Consider the following 20,437-nt stretch of genomic DNA (forward strand, 5'->3'; position numbering starts at 1 on the left):
ATAGTTTATCAATGTAGGTCACTTGAGACAACTCAATTCTCTTATTCTTCCGATCTCATAAGAGTTTAATACCAAGAATATACTTGGCCTCTCCTAGATCCTTCACTTGCAACTGACTAGATAACCGAATCTTAACAAGTAGATAACATGCCAACATCATTCCTAATGAGTAACATGTTATCCACATACAAGACTAAAAAAAACCATGCTTCCTTGCATTTTCTTGTACACGGATTGCTCGTCCTCATTTTAATCAAAACACATCCCTCTTCCAGTGAATTTTCTTGCTTACTACAAAAGCTCCACTATAATAGCAGAATTTCTGGCCAAGGACCACAGGCAGCTTTGTAATTCCTGTTCTAGACTCCTTTGTGCTACTTTGTATTCTAAGACGTGCATACATGTTTGTAGAACATGAGTTATGATATGTCATCTTATATGCAGACCAAAAATAGAACTTTTATTTCATTAGAACCTAGCAATAGAAGTTAAACAAATATTGTCAACAAAATCATAAAAAATAACAATATATCATATTTGGTGCCATAGAAGAAATCAAAGGCAAAATAATACGTAATACAGCAAAAGAGCTTACATCAAGTCATTCTTAAATAGAAACTAATCTTATCACTACATCTCATACAAGAAAGATAATTCAGATATTAACAAATTTTGGCATATCTAATTTTACTCTGGGTATCACAGAAGAAACAAGAAGGAAAACATAATACAAAAATGTACAGACCATAGAGAATGTCTTTCACCACTTGTGTGGCTGAGGTGAAATTTCCTGTTTCCGCCACATTTTTCCCTCAATCTATATGACAAATGAATGTGTGTATGTCAATTATGCTTCTTCAGGTTGTCCCTCAGATATGTCTCCCCCTTCCTTTTCATCTCCGGATTCATCAATGGTTTTTACACTAAATTTTAAATGAACTGGTCGCCCCATCAATTCCTGCAGTAGTAAGGTAGAAAAGGAAAAAAAATGTTTCTCGTTAATCCTGATCATGCAGTGGTAACAATATTTAGCATATCCCTGGATCAGAAACATGACTATATTAATGAAAGAATTACAAGAATGATGAAAGATCCTTCAAGAAACCAAAAGAATGTAGAAGAACAACAACAACAAAACACAGCCCAAAGAATCCACAAAGAGAGAACTTTTTCCTAAACTTGTCCAATGACAGGGCTTCTTCCTATGCATTTAACCTGGCAACCAACCTCAAAAATAGAACAAAACAAAATAAAATATTTCAAATTTCCCTTATTGAAACATCATTCCTGCACAAACCTAAAGAATCCTATCTAATTCAAGAATGGACAATAGAAAAGCTCCCCTCAACATGCACTCATTGTAAACCCTAAGATTAACTTTGTGAAGACTTTCTAAAACAGCCTCATCCCAGCTTCAATGGCATCACCAGCCCCTGTAATCAAGGAAAATGTAAACATGGTCCTTCTCAATACTAACTAGCAGTGACCAAATTTCCCTAAACAGCACCCATCAAGATTTATTTTGATTTTTCCTAGTGGAGAGGAAATCCACTGAAAATTTTTCTGCTTAGTGGCATCTCTATGCAAGCAAACCACCATCTAGTCAGTCAATATGACACTTAAAGAAATACCCCACAAAATATGTAATCAAAGAAGCCCAAAGGGAGGAAAGAATAACATTAATTCTAGAGTCTCTCTAGACAACCCATCACATGGCAAAGAAGGCAAGGATAGCAACAGGCTGCAACATTCCACACAACCCACCTCTCTGCCCAAGGCATTGAGTCCAATCACCATCATTTGAGCCTCTCTAGGGAGCACTTAATTCATATCAGCTTCTTGAACAAAGGTTTTAAGAGATTATAGGAGACTGGACAATCTGTTCAACTTCCTCAGGAAAAATCTAGCCTGAACCTCCCAACCCCATTGAAGCCTAAAAGAAAGATTTTGACAACAAGGATCCATTTCTTTCCAAAAAATACAACACATTTTATCAACCAAATACAAAAAAGAGAGATCTTTGAGAAATTGAGTGAAGCGTGGAGTATCCATGGAAATGAAATTTCAAGATTGAGTATAATACTGACTTCTCTAAAGTTAGAAAGAGTGAACATTTGAGAGAAGAGAATCCCCAAAGGATCATCCTCCCACCAAAGAACTTTCCAAGTGCAACCCTAGATATATTTCTAACAATTAATCTAGAATGGTGCATTAAATCATGAAGATCCAGAGGGATATAATGGATGTATTTCTATGTGTACACTGAAAGATCTGTGGCCTGATCAGCACTAAAATTATATATCAGCATACAGCATACTAATGAGTATATAAAATTGGATTGTTTCAAAAACTGACAAAAAAAAGGACCAAACGATAAACGCTTTAAAATAGAAATACAGTGACAGTACTGAGTTAAAAATATAAAGGTCAAAAGCCATCTGAACTTTGCATCACTCCAAATTCAAGTTCTCCTTTTTACAGCAGCTAATGCATTTTAAGTGGATCCTTTTTTGGTTTGAACTGGTGTCAGGTTTGAAAATCAATATGGCAAAAAGTGAGTTAATCCTTCTAGGGGAGATATCTAATATTGAGGATTTGGCCTCTTTGTCAGGTTTTGTTGTGGGAAAGCTGCCTTATACTCACTTATAGCTTCCTTTCAGTGCCTCTATCAAGTCAACCATAATCTAGGAGTTGGCCTCTCAAAAGGCTTGCTTCCTACAAACAATGGTATTTGACTAAAGGAGGCAGACTAACTCTTCTGAAGAGTATTCTATTTAGCTCACCCACTTACTACTCGTCTCTCTTATTGTCATTCCAAAAGTGATGCATTTAATATTTGAGAGGCTCCAGCTTGACTTTTTGCAGGAAAGCAGTTGCCTTGAGAAGGCACCCCATACTATGAATTGGTTGATTCCATGTTCCTATAAATGAAAGTGTAGTTAGGTATTAGAAACCTGTCGAATCTCAATAAAAATCTTAGTAAGGTCTTGCTTGGTAAATATTATTGGAGATTTGCAATGGAAAGAGATAGGTAGTGGAGACATGTCTTTTTTGGAAAGTTTGGTTAAAAAGTTAGTGGTTGGTGCTCTCAGCAAGAGAGCCATGAGTATGAGGTGGGTTTGTAGAAGTCAACAAGGAGAGTCTAGGATGCAAGGACCAGATTAAAAGTGGGCAATAACCAATATGCCAGGTTTTGGCATTATGTTTCATTTGGGGATTCCTAGTTTAATGACTTTTTCCCTTCTTTTTTCAGTATCGTTGTGGCTAAGGTGTTAGCCCAAGGTTTCATAAAACTGATTTCGGTGGTAACCAAAAAAGGATTAGCATTTAATCCTTTTCTTGAAGGATGAACAGGTACAACATCAATTAAGGAGTTCAAGAAGAAGGCATCCACTCAATGAGTCAAAATCTTTTCAAGCAAGAAATCCAAATAAACTTGAGGTTAGAACTTGTAAAATGTAATTCCAGGTCAAGGTGCAATCACATGGGATTTTACTTCATGATCTTTTCAAATAAAACCTTTGATCATAAATGAACCCATCCATTAAATGTTTTTTAAATTTGAGAATCAAATGGGAAAGTGAGAAATCATTTTCAAACTATTTAATATCTCATTCAAGGTCTAAAACAAATTCTGGCATGTTTTTTAGCTTAAAGGCAATATTATAACTTAATTGAAGTCATATTTTTCTTTTTTCTAAAAGAAATGGAGCATGGCATGATACTTGCTAAGTGTGGCACCCCTCCATAGTAAGATTGCTGGCAGTGTCAAATAGTTGAGGTATTGGTTGAGTCAACCAATAGTGTAACCTCTTAAGATGTGTGGAGTTCTGCTTATTGACAGCAAGGTTTGAAATATCGGTAAACACATATATCGGTACTTGGATTTTACGGATATATCAGAAATATCGGTAGATATTTTGACAAAAATGTCGATAAGGCAAAAATTATTCAAAATTCATGAAAATGTTTAGAACAACTCTAAAAAATTATAAAATAAATAAAAATACACATGTTAAAGTTATTTTTTAAGTGTAATTGACATAAATATGGTTAAAGAGAAAAATATCTATAAGTAAGGATATGTCGGTATTAATAATTTATTATTTATCTAATCAAATTAATTTTAATTTATAAAATATTAGAACTTAATTATTATTTTTTTTATATTTTAGTATTTTTTTAATAAATTTATATTTTTAATATTTTAAAATAAAAACATTCAAAACTAAAAGGATAAATATAAAAAATTTAAAAGTGAAGTGATAGTAATTTTTTAAAATAGGATTAATGAGATAAATGATGATACATTTAATATTAAAACTATAATTTATTTAATTCAAATGCATTCAATAATGTAAAATAAATGATGATGCATATATGACTTTTTAATATTTAATTATCATATAAATGATATTAAAAATATTTGTTAAGAAAATTATAATGATGGTTTTTATACATTTATTAATATTAAATAAAATTTAAAATAAAATAATTAAATTTTATTTTTTTTAATAATGAACTTTAACATATTTATTATGATCATATGATAACAAGAGGGAACTTGGTTAGCGGCAACCAGGCTTGAACCTAAGCCTTTTGGCCTGAGTTCGAATCCCCTAGCAGCCAGCTTTAAATTTGAAGGGGCAGCTATTTGAAATATGAAGAGGCAGGCAAAGGGACGAGCTGTTTGAAATTTGAAAAGGTGGGTAGAGAGTAGTGTTGACCACGTCAGTCAGTTGATTGACTGAAAAAATCGGGAAGTTTCCCGATAAATCAGCAAAATAGCCGATAAATCTGATATATTGGTGATTTCACCGATTTTTAGGCAAAAAATCGTCGGACCGATTATCGGTGGTAGATTTTGTATCGGCCACCACTGATAAGCGATTTTTCAGTGAAATATCAGCAAAAAAATCACAATTTTTTAAACATTGATTGACAAAGGTGAACCAAAGAGTTATGAAAAAGCTGAGCAAGTTGATGAATCAATCAAGTGGAAGTTAGCCATGAAGGATGAGATGGATTCATTGATATCCAATCAAACATAGCAATTGGTAGAACTACTGAAAAGGAAAAAAGCTTTGCAAAATAAATAGGTTTATCGGATAAAGGAAGAACATGATGGTAGCAAGAGGTATAAAGCAAGGCTTGTAGTAAAAGGCTTTCAACAAAAGTAAGGCATTGATTACACAGAGATTTTCTCACCAGTGGTTAAACTGACCACTATTAGAATGGTACTTAGGTTAGTGGCAAAAGAAAATTTGCACTTACAACAAATGGACATAGAAACAACATTTCTTCATGGTGATTTGGAGGAAGAAATTTACATGCACAACCATAAGGATTTCAAGTTCAAGGAAAAGAGAAAATGGTGTGTAAGTTACAAAAAAGTCTATATGGCTTGAAACACGCTCCAAGACAATGGTATAATAAGTTTGATAACTTCATGAGCAGCAATGGTTTTTTGAGATGTCAGGCAGATTACTGTTGCTATATCAAGAGGTATGATGGCTCCTACATTTTTTTTTTTTTATATATACGCAAAGACACAGAAAAAGTACATATTAATAAGAAAAGGGCAACTAACGGACGATCCAAAGCATACAGGAAGTATACAATAGGCGCCAAAAGGCAAAAACAAAAGAGAGAAGGGTTAAAAAAAAACACACCCACCCTCAACTAGAGTCCAACCAGTCAAAAAAGTTGATTAAAAAATTAGGCCCTTCATCTATACGCAGCTTAGCCCACAACCAAAAGTTATTAACAAAAGAATATTTCAACTTTTGAATCAAGAACTCCTTATTTTCAAAAGCAATCCTATTTCTTTCCTTCCAAACCATCCAAAAGAGACAAAGGAGCTGCCCTCCAAACCTTTCTTCTCTTTTTGCCCACAAAAGAGTCATGCCACCCAAGAAGGATCTCTTTAACTGACAAAGGAAGAACCCACGACACACTAAAAAGGGTAAACAACAAGTCCCACAAAACCTTAGTCTTGATGCAGTGAATTAGAAGGAGATCAATGGTCTGTTCAGCAGCACAACAAAGGAAACATCTACTCAAGAGTGACTAACTCCTCTTCTTTAGTTGACCCAAGGTTAAAACTTTACCCCATGAGGCTTCTCAACCAAAAAAACCAACCTTTGGGGGAGCACAAGAGCTCCAAATAATGTTGTTCGGAAACGGGACTATACTACTGCCCTCTAAAGTGCTATAACAGGCTTAACATAAAACAAACCATCCTTGGCCTCTTTCCACTAAACTCTATCCTCCATATTAGGGTGCACCTTCTTCCCTTGTAAGGTGACAAGGAATCTCTCCACCATCTCCAACTCCCAATCATTAAACGGCCAAGAAAAATGTGGATTCCAGCCCCCCTCCTCCCTCGAAGCATCCCACACCTCTACCACCCACTCCTCTTTAAATGTCGTCAATGCAAACAACGAAGGGAAGGGAAGGCTTAATGTGTCATCACTACACCACCTATCCTCCCAAAATCTCACTCTTCTACCATCCCCCATGGAGAAAACAAGATTGCTATTCATTAATGTCATTCCTTTCTTATTTCTTTCCAAAACCCCACACCATACCCCTCCCTTACTTTTCGGGTACCCCCACCCCTCTTTTTCCATCCCATATTTCCTATTAATCACTTGTTTCCATAGAGTCCCCCTTTCTTCCATGAAGCGCCAACTCCACTTACCCAAAAGGGCTCTATTGAGGTTAGAAAGATTTCTAACACCCAAACCACCCCTTCTTTTATCCAAACAAACAATCTCCCACTTTACAAAATAAGGCTTCTTCTCCAACCCTCCCCCACCCACAAGAAAGTCCCTTTGAATTTTCTCTAGTGTCAATCTAACCACTCGTGGCATACGCAAAAGGGACATGAAATATATGGGCATACTTGACAAAGTACTCCGAATGAGAGTAGATCCTCCCTCCTTTAGAAATAAATTGTCTTTTCCACATGGCAAGCCTCTTCCGAAATCTCTCCTCCACCCATCCCAAACTGCCACTAATTTATGAGCAACCCCCAAGGGGAGCCCCAAGTAAGAGGATGGTAGCGCCCCCACCTTACAACCAAGTTCATGGGCCAAATCCTCTACATTCTCAACCCTTCATACTGGAAGGATTTCACTCTTGTCCAAGTTGATTTTCAGCCCTAAAATAGCTTCAAACCATATTAAAATCCAGCTCAAAAAGACCATCTTTTCTGTGGAAGCCTCGGAAAACACCATAGTATCATCAGCGAACAGCAAGTGGGTAACTTGAACCCCCTCTCCTCCCCTTCCCCAAACCCTGCAGCCTAATAAGAATCCTTCACTCACAACTCTATTAATAAGGTAGCTTAGGGCCTCCATCCTAATCACAAAGAGATAAGGCGATAAAGGATCCCCTTGCCTCAGACCCCTAGTGTTTTGAAAGAAACCCAATGGAATGCCATTAACCAAGACCGAAAACGATGCAAAGGAAATGCACCATCTTATCCAGCCTGCCCACTTCTCCCTGAAACCCATTTTTTGCATCACAATCAGCAAAAAATTCCAATTTAGGTGGTCATAAGCCTTTTCTATGTCCAACTTGCATAACACCCCACTTTCATTCCTTTTTAACATAGAATCAATAACCTCATTAGCTATCAACGCGGCATCAAGAATTTGCCTCCCTTCAACAAACACGTTTTAGGTCGGAGACACCACCCTATTGACCACCTTCTTCAACCTATTAGCTAGCACTTTAGCAAACAATTTGTAAAGACCTCCCACCAAACTGATAGGTCTAATGTCTCGAAGGTCATCTACACCTCCTTTTTTTGGGATTAAAACCAAGAACATAGCATTCAAGCTCCTAACAAATCTTCCCCACTCATGGAAATCTCTAAAAAAAAACCATAATTTCCTCCTTCACAAACCCCCAGTTAAACTGCTAGAAAGCAATAGAAAAACCGTCTAGTTCAAGAGCCTTGTCCCCGTTCAACTCGAACAGGGCAGAGAAGACCTCCCCTTCATTGAAGGCTTCCTCCAATCTTACAACATCCTTAGCCCCGATTCTTTCAAAATCTAGTCCTTCCAAGCTAGGTCGCCAATCTCCCGATTCCGTCAACAGATTCTGAAAGGCCCTAGCCATTCCCTCCTTAATCTCATTTTCCTCTAAAAGCCAAGAGCTGTTAATTTTAATCTTAACCAACCAATTTCTCCTTTTGTGGGCATTTGTCATCCTATGGAAGTAGCCTATATTTCTATCTCCTTCCATCAACCAAACTTCTCTTAACTTTTGTCTCCAGGAGACTTCCTCCATGAGAACCCATTTCTTGTAATCCTCCCTTACCTCCTTTCTAGCTTCCACTTCTTCCAAATTGAACTCTCTTGATTTCTCTTACTCATCCCAGAAAGAGGCTTTTCTAAGGTCAAAGACTTATTAACCCCAATCTTCCCAAAATCATCCTTGTTCCATAATTTTAGGTTGGTCTGAAGAGCCTTCAACTTTTTTGCTATGGCAAAACTACAGGAACCATTAAAAATCTTGCCACCAGTTTTTCAACAAATCTTTGACCCCTTTCTCTTTTAACCACATATTCTCAAAATGGAAAGCGGTTGGTCCTCTCCTCACCCTTTCCTCCATCTAGCAAAATGGGGAAGTGATCAAACACGGTCTAGGGAGGGTGTATTGAACAACGCCATTGAAACGACTCTCCCAATCCTCAGTGACCAATAAATGATCCAATCTAGACATGGACTGGTTATTCAACCCGTCACTCCAAGTAAACGGTCCTCCCTGCAAGGGAAGATCTCTCAAATCCAAATCATCGATCACCTCTGAAAACTTCCTCATGGCTGAAGACACCCTCCCACTCCTACTACATTCGCAAGGGAATAACCACATTAAAATCCCCTCCTAAGCACTAGGGGTCATTCCATAACCCCTGGATGGCCCCTAACTCCTCCCATAAACATTCTCTACTCCTCTTAACAGTAGGCCCATAAACACTTGTGAAGATTGTGGAAATCCGGTATAAATTAAATGGTGATTTATAGGATATTAAGGGAAAGATTGAGGCCCCAATTGTGGGTAATTTGTGTGATTTTAATTTTTTTTTCCATATTTGAATTTTTTCCATTTTTTTTGCTTTCTGTGTATATGTTAAATAAGGACCCGATTATGTAAAAATATACAATTTTGAATGAATATAAGAGTTATTCTCAGTTTTTACATGGTATCAGAGCAGTGTTTGCTTTAAAACCCTAATCAATCCATGGCTGCCCAAAGAGGAGACAACCATGAGTCTAATCAATCGGCAACCCATGAAAGCCCTGTCGGTCCATTCGACAACTCCCCACTCCATCTTACCATTGAAAAATTGAATGGTAAGAATTACAGAGAGTGGGTGCAAGCAATCAAACTTGTTATTAACGGAAAGGGAAAGTTAGGGCTTCTTACCGGCGAGACTTGGCGACCATCTCCGACCGATGTAGCAACATCCTAGAAATGGCGGTCCGAAAACTCCTTCATCACCTCATGCTTGATTAACTCCATGAAGCCAGCCATTGGCAAAACTTATATGTTCTTCCCGACGGAAAAAGATGTGTGGGATGCGATATGGATAACATATTCCGATGCCAAGAATGCTTCCCAAGTCTTTGAACTCAAGATGCGGCTTTGGCAGATGAAGCAAGGCAATCGGGAAGTCACGGAATACTACACTGAGATGCTGGGTTTGTGGCAAGATCTCGATCTCAACTGCGAAGAAGAGTGGGAGTGCATAGGTGACAGTGTGCACTTCAAGAAAAAGATGGGAGAACAAGAGGGTCTTCGAGTTCCTAACGGGATTGAACCGCGAGCTTGACGATGCCAGGAGCAGGGTTCTCAATCACCGGTCGTTGCCCTCCATCCGAGAGGTCTTCTCTAAGGTGCGGCGAGAGGAAAGTAGAAGAAGAGTGATACTGGATCCCTCATTTGGGCCTGAGGCTTCAGCCCTTTTAAGCCGTGGGCTACATGCTGGATCTAGTGGGCCTCATTTTGGATCAGGCCCAAGACAGTCCAAGAGGACTTATTGTGAGCATTGTAAGAAATTGGGCCACACTAAAGACACATGTTGGATTTTACATGGCAAGGTCGTTGATTGGAAGCCCAGACAGCCCAATAAAGCCCATAGTCATCAGGCCTCCACCGAAAACCAGACAGACAAAACACCCACAGAAATTCGTCAGTCAACTTCTAGTGTGGGGTTTAATTCTGACCAACTTGCAAAATTATATGAGCTTTTTTTTAATTTCCAAGCCTCTGGTCAGTCTTCTACTACTTTGTCATCTGATTCTTTGGCCCAAAAAAGTACCTTTCTAACAGCACTTGGCACCATGGCTCATCTTACTCTCTGGATTATTGATTCTGGTGCATCTGATCATATGACTGATACTCATCATTTATTTTCTACATACTCTCCCTGTGCCGGTAATTTAAAAGTAAAAATTGCAGATGGTACTTTATCCCTAATTGCTGGTAAAGGGAGTATTCACATTTCTAAGTCTATTACTCTTAGCCCTGTCCTACTTGTACCTAATTTATCTTGCAATTTGTTGTCCATTAGCCAGTTAACCAAAAAGTCTAATTGCTCAGCTAAATTCCTACCATTTCATTGTGTTTTTCAGGACCTATCATCGGGGAAGACGATTAGCAATGCTAAGGAACATGAGGATCTATATTACTTTGACGAAACTGATGTGCGTGGACAGTGTCCTCCTACTGTTTGTAATTCTGCATCTCGTCCGAAGGACAGTGAACTTTTGTTATGGCACAAAAGGATGGGTCATCCTAGTTTTCAGTACTTAAAACATTTATTTCCTTCACTATATTCAAATAAAGCTTCATGGGATTTTTAGTGTGAAGTGTGTGAACTTGCCAAACATCATCGGGCGTCTTTTCCTAAATCTAAGTATAAACCATCCATACCATTTACTCTAATTCATAGTGATCTATGGGGACCCTCACGTATCCCTAATAAGACCCATAAAAAATGGTTTATTATTTTTATTGATGATCACACTCGCCCGTGTTGGGTATATTTGTTGACTGATAAAACTGAGGTTCAATCAGTCTTCATGAACTTTCACTCTATGATACAAACTCAGTTTCACACCAAAATTCAAATTCTTTGTACTGATAATGATACTGAGTATTTCAATCACTCCTTGAGCACTTATCTACAAGAAAATGGTATTATACATCAAAGTTCTTGTGTTGACACCCCTTGGCAAAACGGGGTTGCAGAACAGAAAAATAGACATATTCTTGAAGTTGCTCGTGCTTTGATGTTTACCTCTCACATGCCCTCACAATTTTGGGGTGATTCCATTTTGACAGCCACATACCTTATTAGTCGAATGCCTAGTCAGGTCCTATCTTTTGTTACACCCCTCCAAAAATTCCAAGAGTTTTTTCCTCATTCTAGACTCGATGCACATCTTCCACTTCATGTCTTTGGGTCCACTGTGTTTGTCCACACTCACGGACCTAAGCAGAACAAATTTGATCCCAAAGCACTTAAATGTGTCTTTTTTGGCTACTCTTCCACACAAAAGGGCTACAAATGCTATGACCCAATTTCATAGAAGCTATATGTTAGCCTAGATGTCACATTTTTTTAGCATACTCCCTATTACTCGCTTCAGGAGGAGTTCGTGAGTGAAATTAGACCACCCTTAAACTTTGACTACCTCGATGTTGTTGTGTTCGAATCCACTCTGTGCCTTATATCTACCTTTTCAACTAATACAGAAGGACACTTAAACTCAAGGGGAGATACGGAATTACAGACAAATAGGGAAACACTCGTCTACTCAAGGAGGCCAAAATCGAAGTTCAATAAGACACTCATCTCCGAAGCACTAAAAGAGTTAGAATCGGTGATAGTTCCAACCCCTCAAGAGTCTGGCTCCAATCCTGATCAGGTAACAAATGACTTACCCATTGCTCTTAGGAAACAACCTTGTTCATGTACTCTCCATCCTATCTCGAAATTTGTGTCTTATAATGCTCTTTCTGCAAAGTGTCGTGCTTTTGCAACTAACCTTGATAGAATCCAGATTCCTAAAAACATTCAAGAAGCCTTGAAGATTCCAGAATGGAAAGAGGCAGTGATAGAATAAATAAGGGCATTGGAAAAAAATAGGACTTGGGAAGTGATGAATTTGCCAAGAGGGAAGAAACCAATGGGTTGTAAATGGGTATTCACAGTGAAATATAAGGCGGATGGCATAGTAGAACGATACAAAGCCCGCCTGGTTGTAAAGGGGTTCACTCAGACCCACGACATCGACTATACCAAGACATTCGCACCGGTGGCAAAGTTGAACACTATACGAGTTCTTTTATCCTTGGCAGCAAACCTCGATTGGCCACTCCATCAGTTTAATATCAAGAATCCTTTCTGAATGGTGAGTTGGAAGAAGAAGTGTTTATGATGCTACCACCAAGGTTTTGTAAGGAAGAAGAAGAAACCAGGGTATGCAAATTGAAGAAATCTCTCTATGGTCTCAAGTAATCACCGAGAGCATGGTTTGATAGATTTGCAAAGGTGATTAAGAACCAAGGATACCAACAGGGGCAATTGGATCATACTATGTTCTTCAAACAATCCAACGATGGAAGGATGACCATCCTAATCGTTTATGTCGATGACATCATTCTCACTGGAGATGACACAAGAGAAGTAGAAAGGTTGAAGAAGGTCTTAGCCACAAAATTTGAGGTAAAAGATCTGGGTCAAATGCGGTATTTCCTAGGAATGGAGGTTGCCAGATCAAGGAAGGGAATTAGTATTTCCCAAAGAAAGTATGTACTTGACTTGTTGACTGAGACTAGCATGCTGGGATGCAAGTTAAGCAATACCCCTATCAAGGCAAGAAAAAAAACGGAAAGCGACGGAAAACCCGTGGATAGAGAGAGATATCAGCGACTAGTAGGTAGACTGATCTACCTTTCTCACACTAGACCAGACATTGCTTTCGCCGTAAGCGTTGTTAGCTAATACATGCATTCACCAAAGGAAAGTCATCTAGAAACAGTGTATAAGATCCTCAGATACCTAAGGGCTCTCCAAGGAGAGGACTGTTCTTTAAGAAGAGTGACAGTAAGAAGGTAGAGATCTATACAAATGCAAATTGAGCGGGATCAGCAGATAACAGAAGGTCTACTACAGGCTACTATACCTATGTCTGGGGGAATTTAGTAACATGGAGAAGTAAGAAGCAGAGTGTAGTAGCCAGAAGCAATGTCGAGGCTGAATTCAGAGCAGTTGCACAAGGTATGTGTGAGGGACTATGGTTGCAGAAACTGTTGGAAGAACTACACATTACAATAGAGCTCCCAATTCAACTCTATTGTGACAACAAAGCTGTCATTAGTATTTCTCATAATCCTGTTCAGAACGACAAGACCAAACATATAGAAGTGAACAGACACTTTATAAAGGAGAAAATTGAGAAAGGGATTATTGGCATGACTTATATCCCTACAAGGGAATAATTGGCAGATATTTTCACCAAGGGGTTACAGAAATCAAGCTTTGAAGATTTTATTTGCAAGTTGGACATGATTAATATCTATGATCCAACTTGAAGGGGAGTGTGGAAATCCGGTATAAATTGAATGGTGATTTGTAAGATATTAAGGGAAAGTTTGAGGCCCCAATTGTAGGTAATTTGTGTGATTTTAATTTTTTCCATATTTTTATTTTTTTCCATTTTTTTGCTTTCTGTGTGTATATTAAATAGGGACCCGATTATGTAAAAATATACAATTTTGAATGAATATAAGAGTTATTCTCAGTTTTTACAAAGATCCACACAAAACCATCATCACAATTTTTAAAGCGGCAAGCAATTGAGAACTGACCCACCTCCATCAAAACCAACTCCAAAACTCTATTATTCTAGAACACAACCATACCTCCAGTCGCACCCCTAGCATTCACTGCATCCCACTCTAGAAATCTTCCCACTCCTAAGCTACGCACCACCCCAAAAGACAAATATTGCATTTTAGTCTCCTACAAACACATCAAATCCACCCTTTGAGACTTGATTAAGGCCTTCATTAATTTCCTCTTGTTGACATCATTCACTCCTCTAACGTTCCAAGACAAAATTTTCAACTTCATGTGAGGCACAACTCTTTGTCTCCTCCTCTAGTCAACCCATTCCCTTTTTTTCTTTTGTTGTAATTAATCGAGCACTCCAATTTCTTCAACTCCCGCTCAAACCTAGTAGACACAGGGCGACTCTTTTTTTGCCTTTTTCTCTTCTGATCTTTATCTTTTAGAGCATATTCAGAATTTCCTCTTCAAAACCTTCTATCGGGAATCCGAGCAATCTGCTAAACTTCACCAAACAACTATCTTCCCAACCTCTTCCAAACCCCCCATCTTCCTACAGCAACCCCTTCACCACCAGCCTTTCATTACTTTTGCCCACTTCCATCAATGACAAAAACTTTCACCCCCTTTCCCCCGGTCGTCCAATCCAGCGAGTCGCACCTGATCACCAAAAGCCCCATCGGCATCATCACTTTCATTGGCACCATACTCTCTTCCTTGTCGACGTCTTCCACCCTTCCCAAGCCAAAAGACCCACTCGTCTTTAGGGTCTGACCAAAACATAAAGAAGAAGTAAAAGAAGAAGATAAACCCCAACACCCCTCAAGAAGATAGAGATCTCCATAACTTGAAGCTTCAAGCAAGAGGGCCTCGTCGGTGGCCGCCACCCTAAAAGCCTCCTCCGAAGTCAACATCTCCACTGGTCCCCTCAGGGCCCCATTAAGGAGACCATCTCCCATCTTCTTTCCTTCAATCCCCAACTCAACTCTCTCAAGAGCCCTAGCTAAAAGAGCCCCAACCGAATCCTTTTTGTCATTCAACAAGTCCCCCCCCCGCCCCCCCCCCCCTCCCCCCAAAACCCTCCTCCCTCAAAGCTCACTTCAAAAGGCCCAAACTCCTTTCCTCCTCCCTCACAACCCACTACAAGGCCCGACAGACAAAAAGGCCCAAAAAACCCTTTCTTCCTATCTCCAGTCTTAAGTGAGTCCAACCCAACCAACGACTGGGACTCCAAACAACCCAACCCACCCATGCCATTTCCCTCAACACCTGCCCCGCCTTCCAAAACATCTGACCCGCTTCCTAAAACTCCCATATTGCATCAGCTTGACACGTCACTACCCTCAGTCAAACCTTTGCCCCCTAACCTCCCCTCCTTGCTAGGCTTTGCATGCCCCACAGCATGCGTCCTTGTAGAACAGGCAGCAACAAAAGCTGCACCATCCTTCAAGAAATCACCCGGAGGTGATACGTCTTGTACCCCGCACTGTGCCTCCACCTGTACCGATCTTTCCTTTGACCTTCCACTGTAGGTAGCGCATGAACTTCCCTCGCCTTCTTCCCTATCCTCTGAAACACCATTCACAAGGTTCCCACGCGACAGCACCACCTGCACATACCATGGCGGAAATTCCCACCACAAAAGAATAGAAAAACACCCTGAACCCACTGCAACTTGGGTTGAACTAGGCAAGCTTCTTCCATCCAGCTTCGCCAAGATTCTGGCCCATTGCAGCTCAGACATACCAGTTGCCCTAACCCAAGTCTCGTTAGTATGAAAATCCTTCCAAAAACACCCCACCTCTGGGTTCCACTTCTCCAAACACAAGAAATTCTCCTTAACCCTCTTTCTTCCTAAAGCAAGGACCCGCTCAGCCTCCCACAAAGACTCAAACTCAGATAGCAGCAGCCCTCTACCTAATGCTGCAATTCTCAATCTCCCCTTTAGGAACCACTAAAGATTCACCCACCTCCTAAGAAAGTCCAACTTTGGAATGGAAGCCAAGGAATTACCCCACCAACCCACCAAGCAACGTTTAAGTTGTTCCATCCTTCCCTGCATCTCTCTTACCCCCGCTTCCAGCCACACTGAATCTCCTAACCTCTTGGATTCTGACTTTGCATCCTCCGAAAACAACCCAAAAACCACCCTTTTCTCCTGCATCTGAGCTACTAGGGTGATTGGAGGCTTAGCCCCTACAAACAATGCCACTCCAAGATCTCCCAGTTTCTCCACCAAGGTGTTCCAGCCTCCCAACAATCCCTTCCCTTCTGGAACAATAATACAAAATCTTTTCAACTTGTGGAAATATGGGATTATGATTTGTAATTAAGTGCCAAGATTAGAGGGATTGTGTTAGGATACTTTCTATTTTATGGATGAGAGAATCTCTCCTAATTAGAATCTCTCCTAATTAGTTATTGTTTCCTTAGAGATAGTGATTGTGCATATTATATGGCTTAGATTAGGAATCCCACTTGTATATATATAGGTCACTTTGTATTCAGTTTTGACACAGAAAAAAGAAGAATATTTTCTTCACAACTATAAGTCCCGGACAGAGCAGAGGAGGAATCTTCCAGCCTCGTTTAAGCATCGTTCCAGCCTATATTTCCTTCCCATCTCCTCCCATGCAAAAGCCCACTTCCTATTTCCATTTTCCTTGCAGCAAGCCTCCACCCCACCTAACAAGCAATGTAAGCTTGCATCTCCAAACTTGATCCAAGACGTGAACTCTTTGCAACTCTCCCAAATGCACCCATTCAACTTTCCTCCCTTTTCTGCAACCAAAAGCTCAAAAGATTTAGCCTCCACTGCAAACCAACTTCTACCACCCCTAGAAACCTCACTCATCCTCACCATTTGGACAATAAGATCTTATCAATAAGCATAATGGGCTCCTACATTATTTTACAGCTATATGTTGATTGTAGGGGCTAGCATACATAAGATCGACAAACTAAAAAGGAAATTATTAGAGGAGTTTGTAATGAAGGATTTGGGCATTGCAAAACAAATTCTTGGGATGTGGATTACTAGGGACGGGGAGATCCTTAAATTATCATAGGAAGAGTATGTGAAGAAGGTGCTTAGTAGATTCAATATGGCTAGAGTGAAGCCTGTGAGTACCCTTTTGGCTAGTCACTTCTAACTATCCAAAGATCAGTCGCCCTCAACTAAACAAGAGCGAGTTTACATGGCCAAAGTGCCTTATGCTTCTACTATTGGCAGTCTTATGTATGTCATGGTTTGCATTAGACTGGATATAGCACATGCAATGGGAGTTGTGAGTAGATATATGAGTAATTCAGGAAAAAAATACTAGAATGCAGTGAAGTCGATTCTCAGGTATTTGAGAGGCACTACAGAGTCGACTTTAAGTTTTAGGAACTTAGATTTAGGCTTGCAGGGGTATGTAGAATTTGATATGGTTGGTGTGATATAGACAACAAAAAAAGTACTACAAAATATGTTTATACTCTGGGGTGTTACCACAATCAGTTGAGTATCAAAGTTGTAGAAGATAGTGGCACTTTCTACTACTGAGGCAGAGTATGTTGCAGTGATAGGCTAGTAAAGAGATGATGTGGTTGCAGTCTTTCTTAGAAGAATTGGGTCACAAGTATGAGTGAAGTGTGTTACATTGTGACAATCAAAGTGTCATTCATCTAACAAATAATCATGTTTATCATGCTAGGACAAACCACATACAAGTTTGGTACCACTTCATAAGATCAGTTTTGGAATATGGAGTTTTAATACTCGAGAAGATTCAGGGAAATCGAAATCCAACTCATATTTTGAAAAAGATCATAACGATTGAAAAACAGGAGTTGTGTGCAACTTCAATTGGACTTCTAGGTTAAGGATTGAGAAGTCGAAACCACCACAGGTGGAGACAGTTGATGATGGATTAGTCTCCAAGTGGGAGATTGTTAAGATATGTGAAACTTAATTATTATCCTAATAGTAAGGGTATTTTGGATATTTTGGGGATTTTACATATGTGATTTGGTTACCCTATTTATATTATGTTTAGGGTAGTCAACTTTGATAGAGTGTTTTTCTTTTTGGGTTTTGAGAGAGATAGAAAAACACAAAAGAGAAAAACCTAGAGGGCGAGGAGTTTTGGGATTCTCTTGTACTCTCTTTTTCATCATAGTGAAAATCAGTAGTGGCTACAAGTAAACATAACTCTCATATTGAGAATGAACCACTATAAATCTCATGTGTTCTTGTGCTTTAATTTTTCACATTGGTTTATTGTTGCTTTCGAAAAATAGGATTAAGGTGTTTTAATCCTAACATAATCAGTTGAGGAATTTTGCTTAAAAATCACCTAAAGTTCGCATAAATGCAAACACCTACTTGAGGGATCGACCTAGAGGTGAAAAATTGTGTCTAAAGGCTATTTTATGCAAAACCTTCATATTTAAAGCTTCAAAACACCATTTATGAATCACCTACCACATTCATATCATTAAGTGATTCAATCTTAAGCTCAAAAACATTTCCTTGGTGCATTTACTCTTCATTTGCATAGCCCTCTTGATTGCACCCTTTTAACTAGTCAATCTTTTCATTTGTAATCAACTTGCAATGCTAGTTTGTACTTCTATCAAAGTTTTAATTGCTCTTATGTAAGAGAATGTAACAATGTTTTTGAAAGCACTTGAAGCAATTGTAAAGGTCCATTTGTACCTAAAAACCAAGTGTAAAGTTGAAGGAGTCCTTGGTTTAAGGAGGATCCTTGCTAGGAAAAGAAACCTCAAGGGTTAGCTTCAAGCTTGAGGATCATGGACGTATGCCAGTTTCGTGTCAAACCACAAACATTGAGTTTGCATTTTCTTTCTCCCTCTTTTTACTTTGTGACATTAATTGTTACTAATTGTTGTTCAATGAATTTAATCTCAATTTTGAAATTTGGCATGAAATGTTGAACAAGAGATGATTACCTAATCCACTCCCCTTTTTGGTGACTACCCTAGGTTTGCTAGCGGACTTCACATAAAGATGGTGGGGTTGTTAATGTGTAGGAAGAGCTAGGTGGAGGTGGTCATTGTAACCCTCACTTTTTGAGGAGTTTTCTTGAAAGGAACTGGAGAGTATGGAGTCTTTTCTCAAGTGTATTTATGAAATAGTGTTGCATAGAAACTGAGGATAGGTTGATCCAAGATTGTCCTTAGGATGGAAAGATTTTAGGTAACTCTTTTTGTTCCTTGGGTTTTTCTTTATGAGGATCCTTTCCATCCAAGGAAGTGCAGGTTCCTATCCCCCTTGATAGTGTAATTTTTGCTTCCAAGGCCATTTAGGACAAGATATTGATGTGGAACCAACTTTTGAAAAGATGGTGGATGATACTGAAACAAGGTTGTATGCGCAAGAACCATGAAGAAAGGAAAGTAAGGAGGAAAGCAATCACTTTCATGAATGAACCTTCAAAATTCCTCCATTTTATTTGTGTGTGTTTGGGAGGGGGTGGGTGGGTGGGTTATTTGCAGCCAGCCATCTTATCTTACACTAGTAAAGCTCCAGTGTTGTGGAATTTATTGATTTCACTTTTTTAGTCTCTAGTGAATTCTTCCCTCGTCCATGAAGGAGGTATTAGCAAGATGGCATAGGAGTTCCATAAGAAAGAAGAGAAGAAAAGTCTACAAGTCTACCCTTGTGTTTGTTTTGAACCATTTGGCAAGAGCATAATGACATAACTTTAGAAGACTTCAAGTGCTCAGAAAAGACCTTAACTTTGGAAGACTTCAAGTGCTCAAAAAGGTCTTTTTTGTCTTCTCCTTTCCTTTGATCTAGAAAGTCTTTAGGAGATGGTATTTATCTGTGATAGACTTTGTTGATTGTTTTTAGCCTTGCTAGATTTATTTTGGTTCTGTAATCCCTTTGTTGTGCCCTTTCAGACCCTTCATGTATTTCATGTGTATTGGGGTATGCCCCTTTTTTTTTGTTTAGGTGCTTTCATCCTTGATTAGCTACCAATTCACCAACCACTACATCAAAAACTCTGAAAATCAAATCCATTATAACGAAAACCAACTTCACGAATCCTACAGCAGTTCATGACTGGAAAACGTACCTGGAAGACCAATACATGTACAACAATTAACATAACCAGAAATTTTGCACTCAAAAACCTGATCTCTAATCAAGTTCCATGAATTTTCATACGAATCAATGGGTTGGCTGCACATGAAGAATCGAGCCTTAAAACATCTTAGCCTTTTGACCCAATTTCAGGATTCTCTTTGTCATTCAGTAACTGGCATCACTGGTTAGCTCTGAAGAACTTGATGGGATTCTGTAATAACTCTATTGGAATTAGTTGGTATATTTATATCGTAAAATATGACCAGTTACCAAGGTAAGATCACATGATAATACGGTATGCGCGCAAATCCAAATTAATATACAGAAATCTCGGCTTTAAACACATTAACATGTACAAAGCCAGTTAATCTGTCAGCATAAGTTTTAACAACAGCTCTGTACTCTCTTTTCAAATCAACCATTCGCACAGATCAGGAAACCCCAATTAAGTATTACCATTAGCATAT

General features: G+C 39.0%; 1 protein-coding gene across 1 annotated transcript in view; it reads right to left on the reverse strand.

Annotated features, from left to right (window-relative positions):
• Positions 1-514: 514 nt before the first annotated feature.
• The window catches only part of LOC117934420 (RNA-binding protein CP29B, chloroplastic), a 34,976-nt gene continuing 15,053 nt past the window's right edge, over positions 515-20,437 (reverse strand). Inside the window, exon 4 of the mRNA XM_034856099.1 lies at positions 515-958. Coding sequence (XP_034711990.1) covers positions 848-958 — 111 coding nt within the window. The 3' untranslated portion in view covers positions 515-847. The remainder of the gene's footprint in view (positions 959-20,437) is intronic.

The sequence above is a fragment of the Vitis riparia genome, chromosome 2 (genome assembly GCF_004353265.1).
Source record: "Vitis riparia cultivar Riparia Gloire de Montpellier isolate 1030 chromosome 2, EGFV_Vit.rip_1.0, whole genome shotgun sequence".
Classification (NCBI taxonomy): Eukaryota; Viridiplantae; Streptophyta; class Magnoliopsida; order Vitales; family Vitaceae; genus Vitis; species Vitis riparia.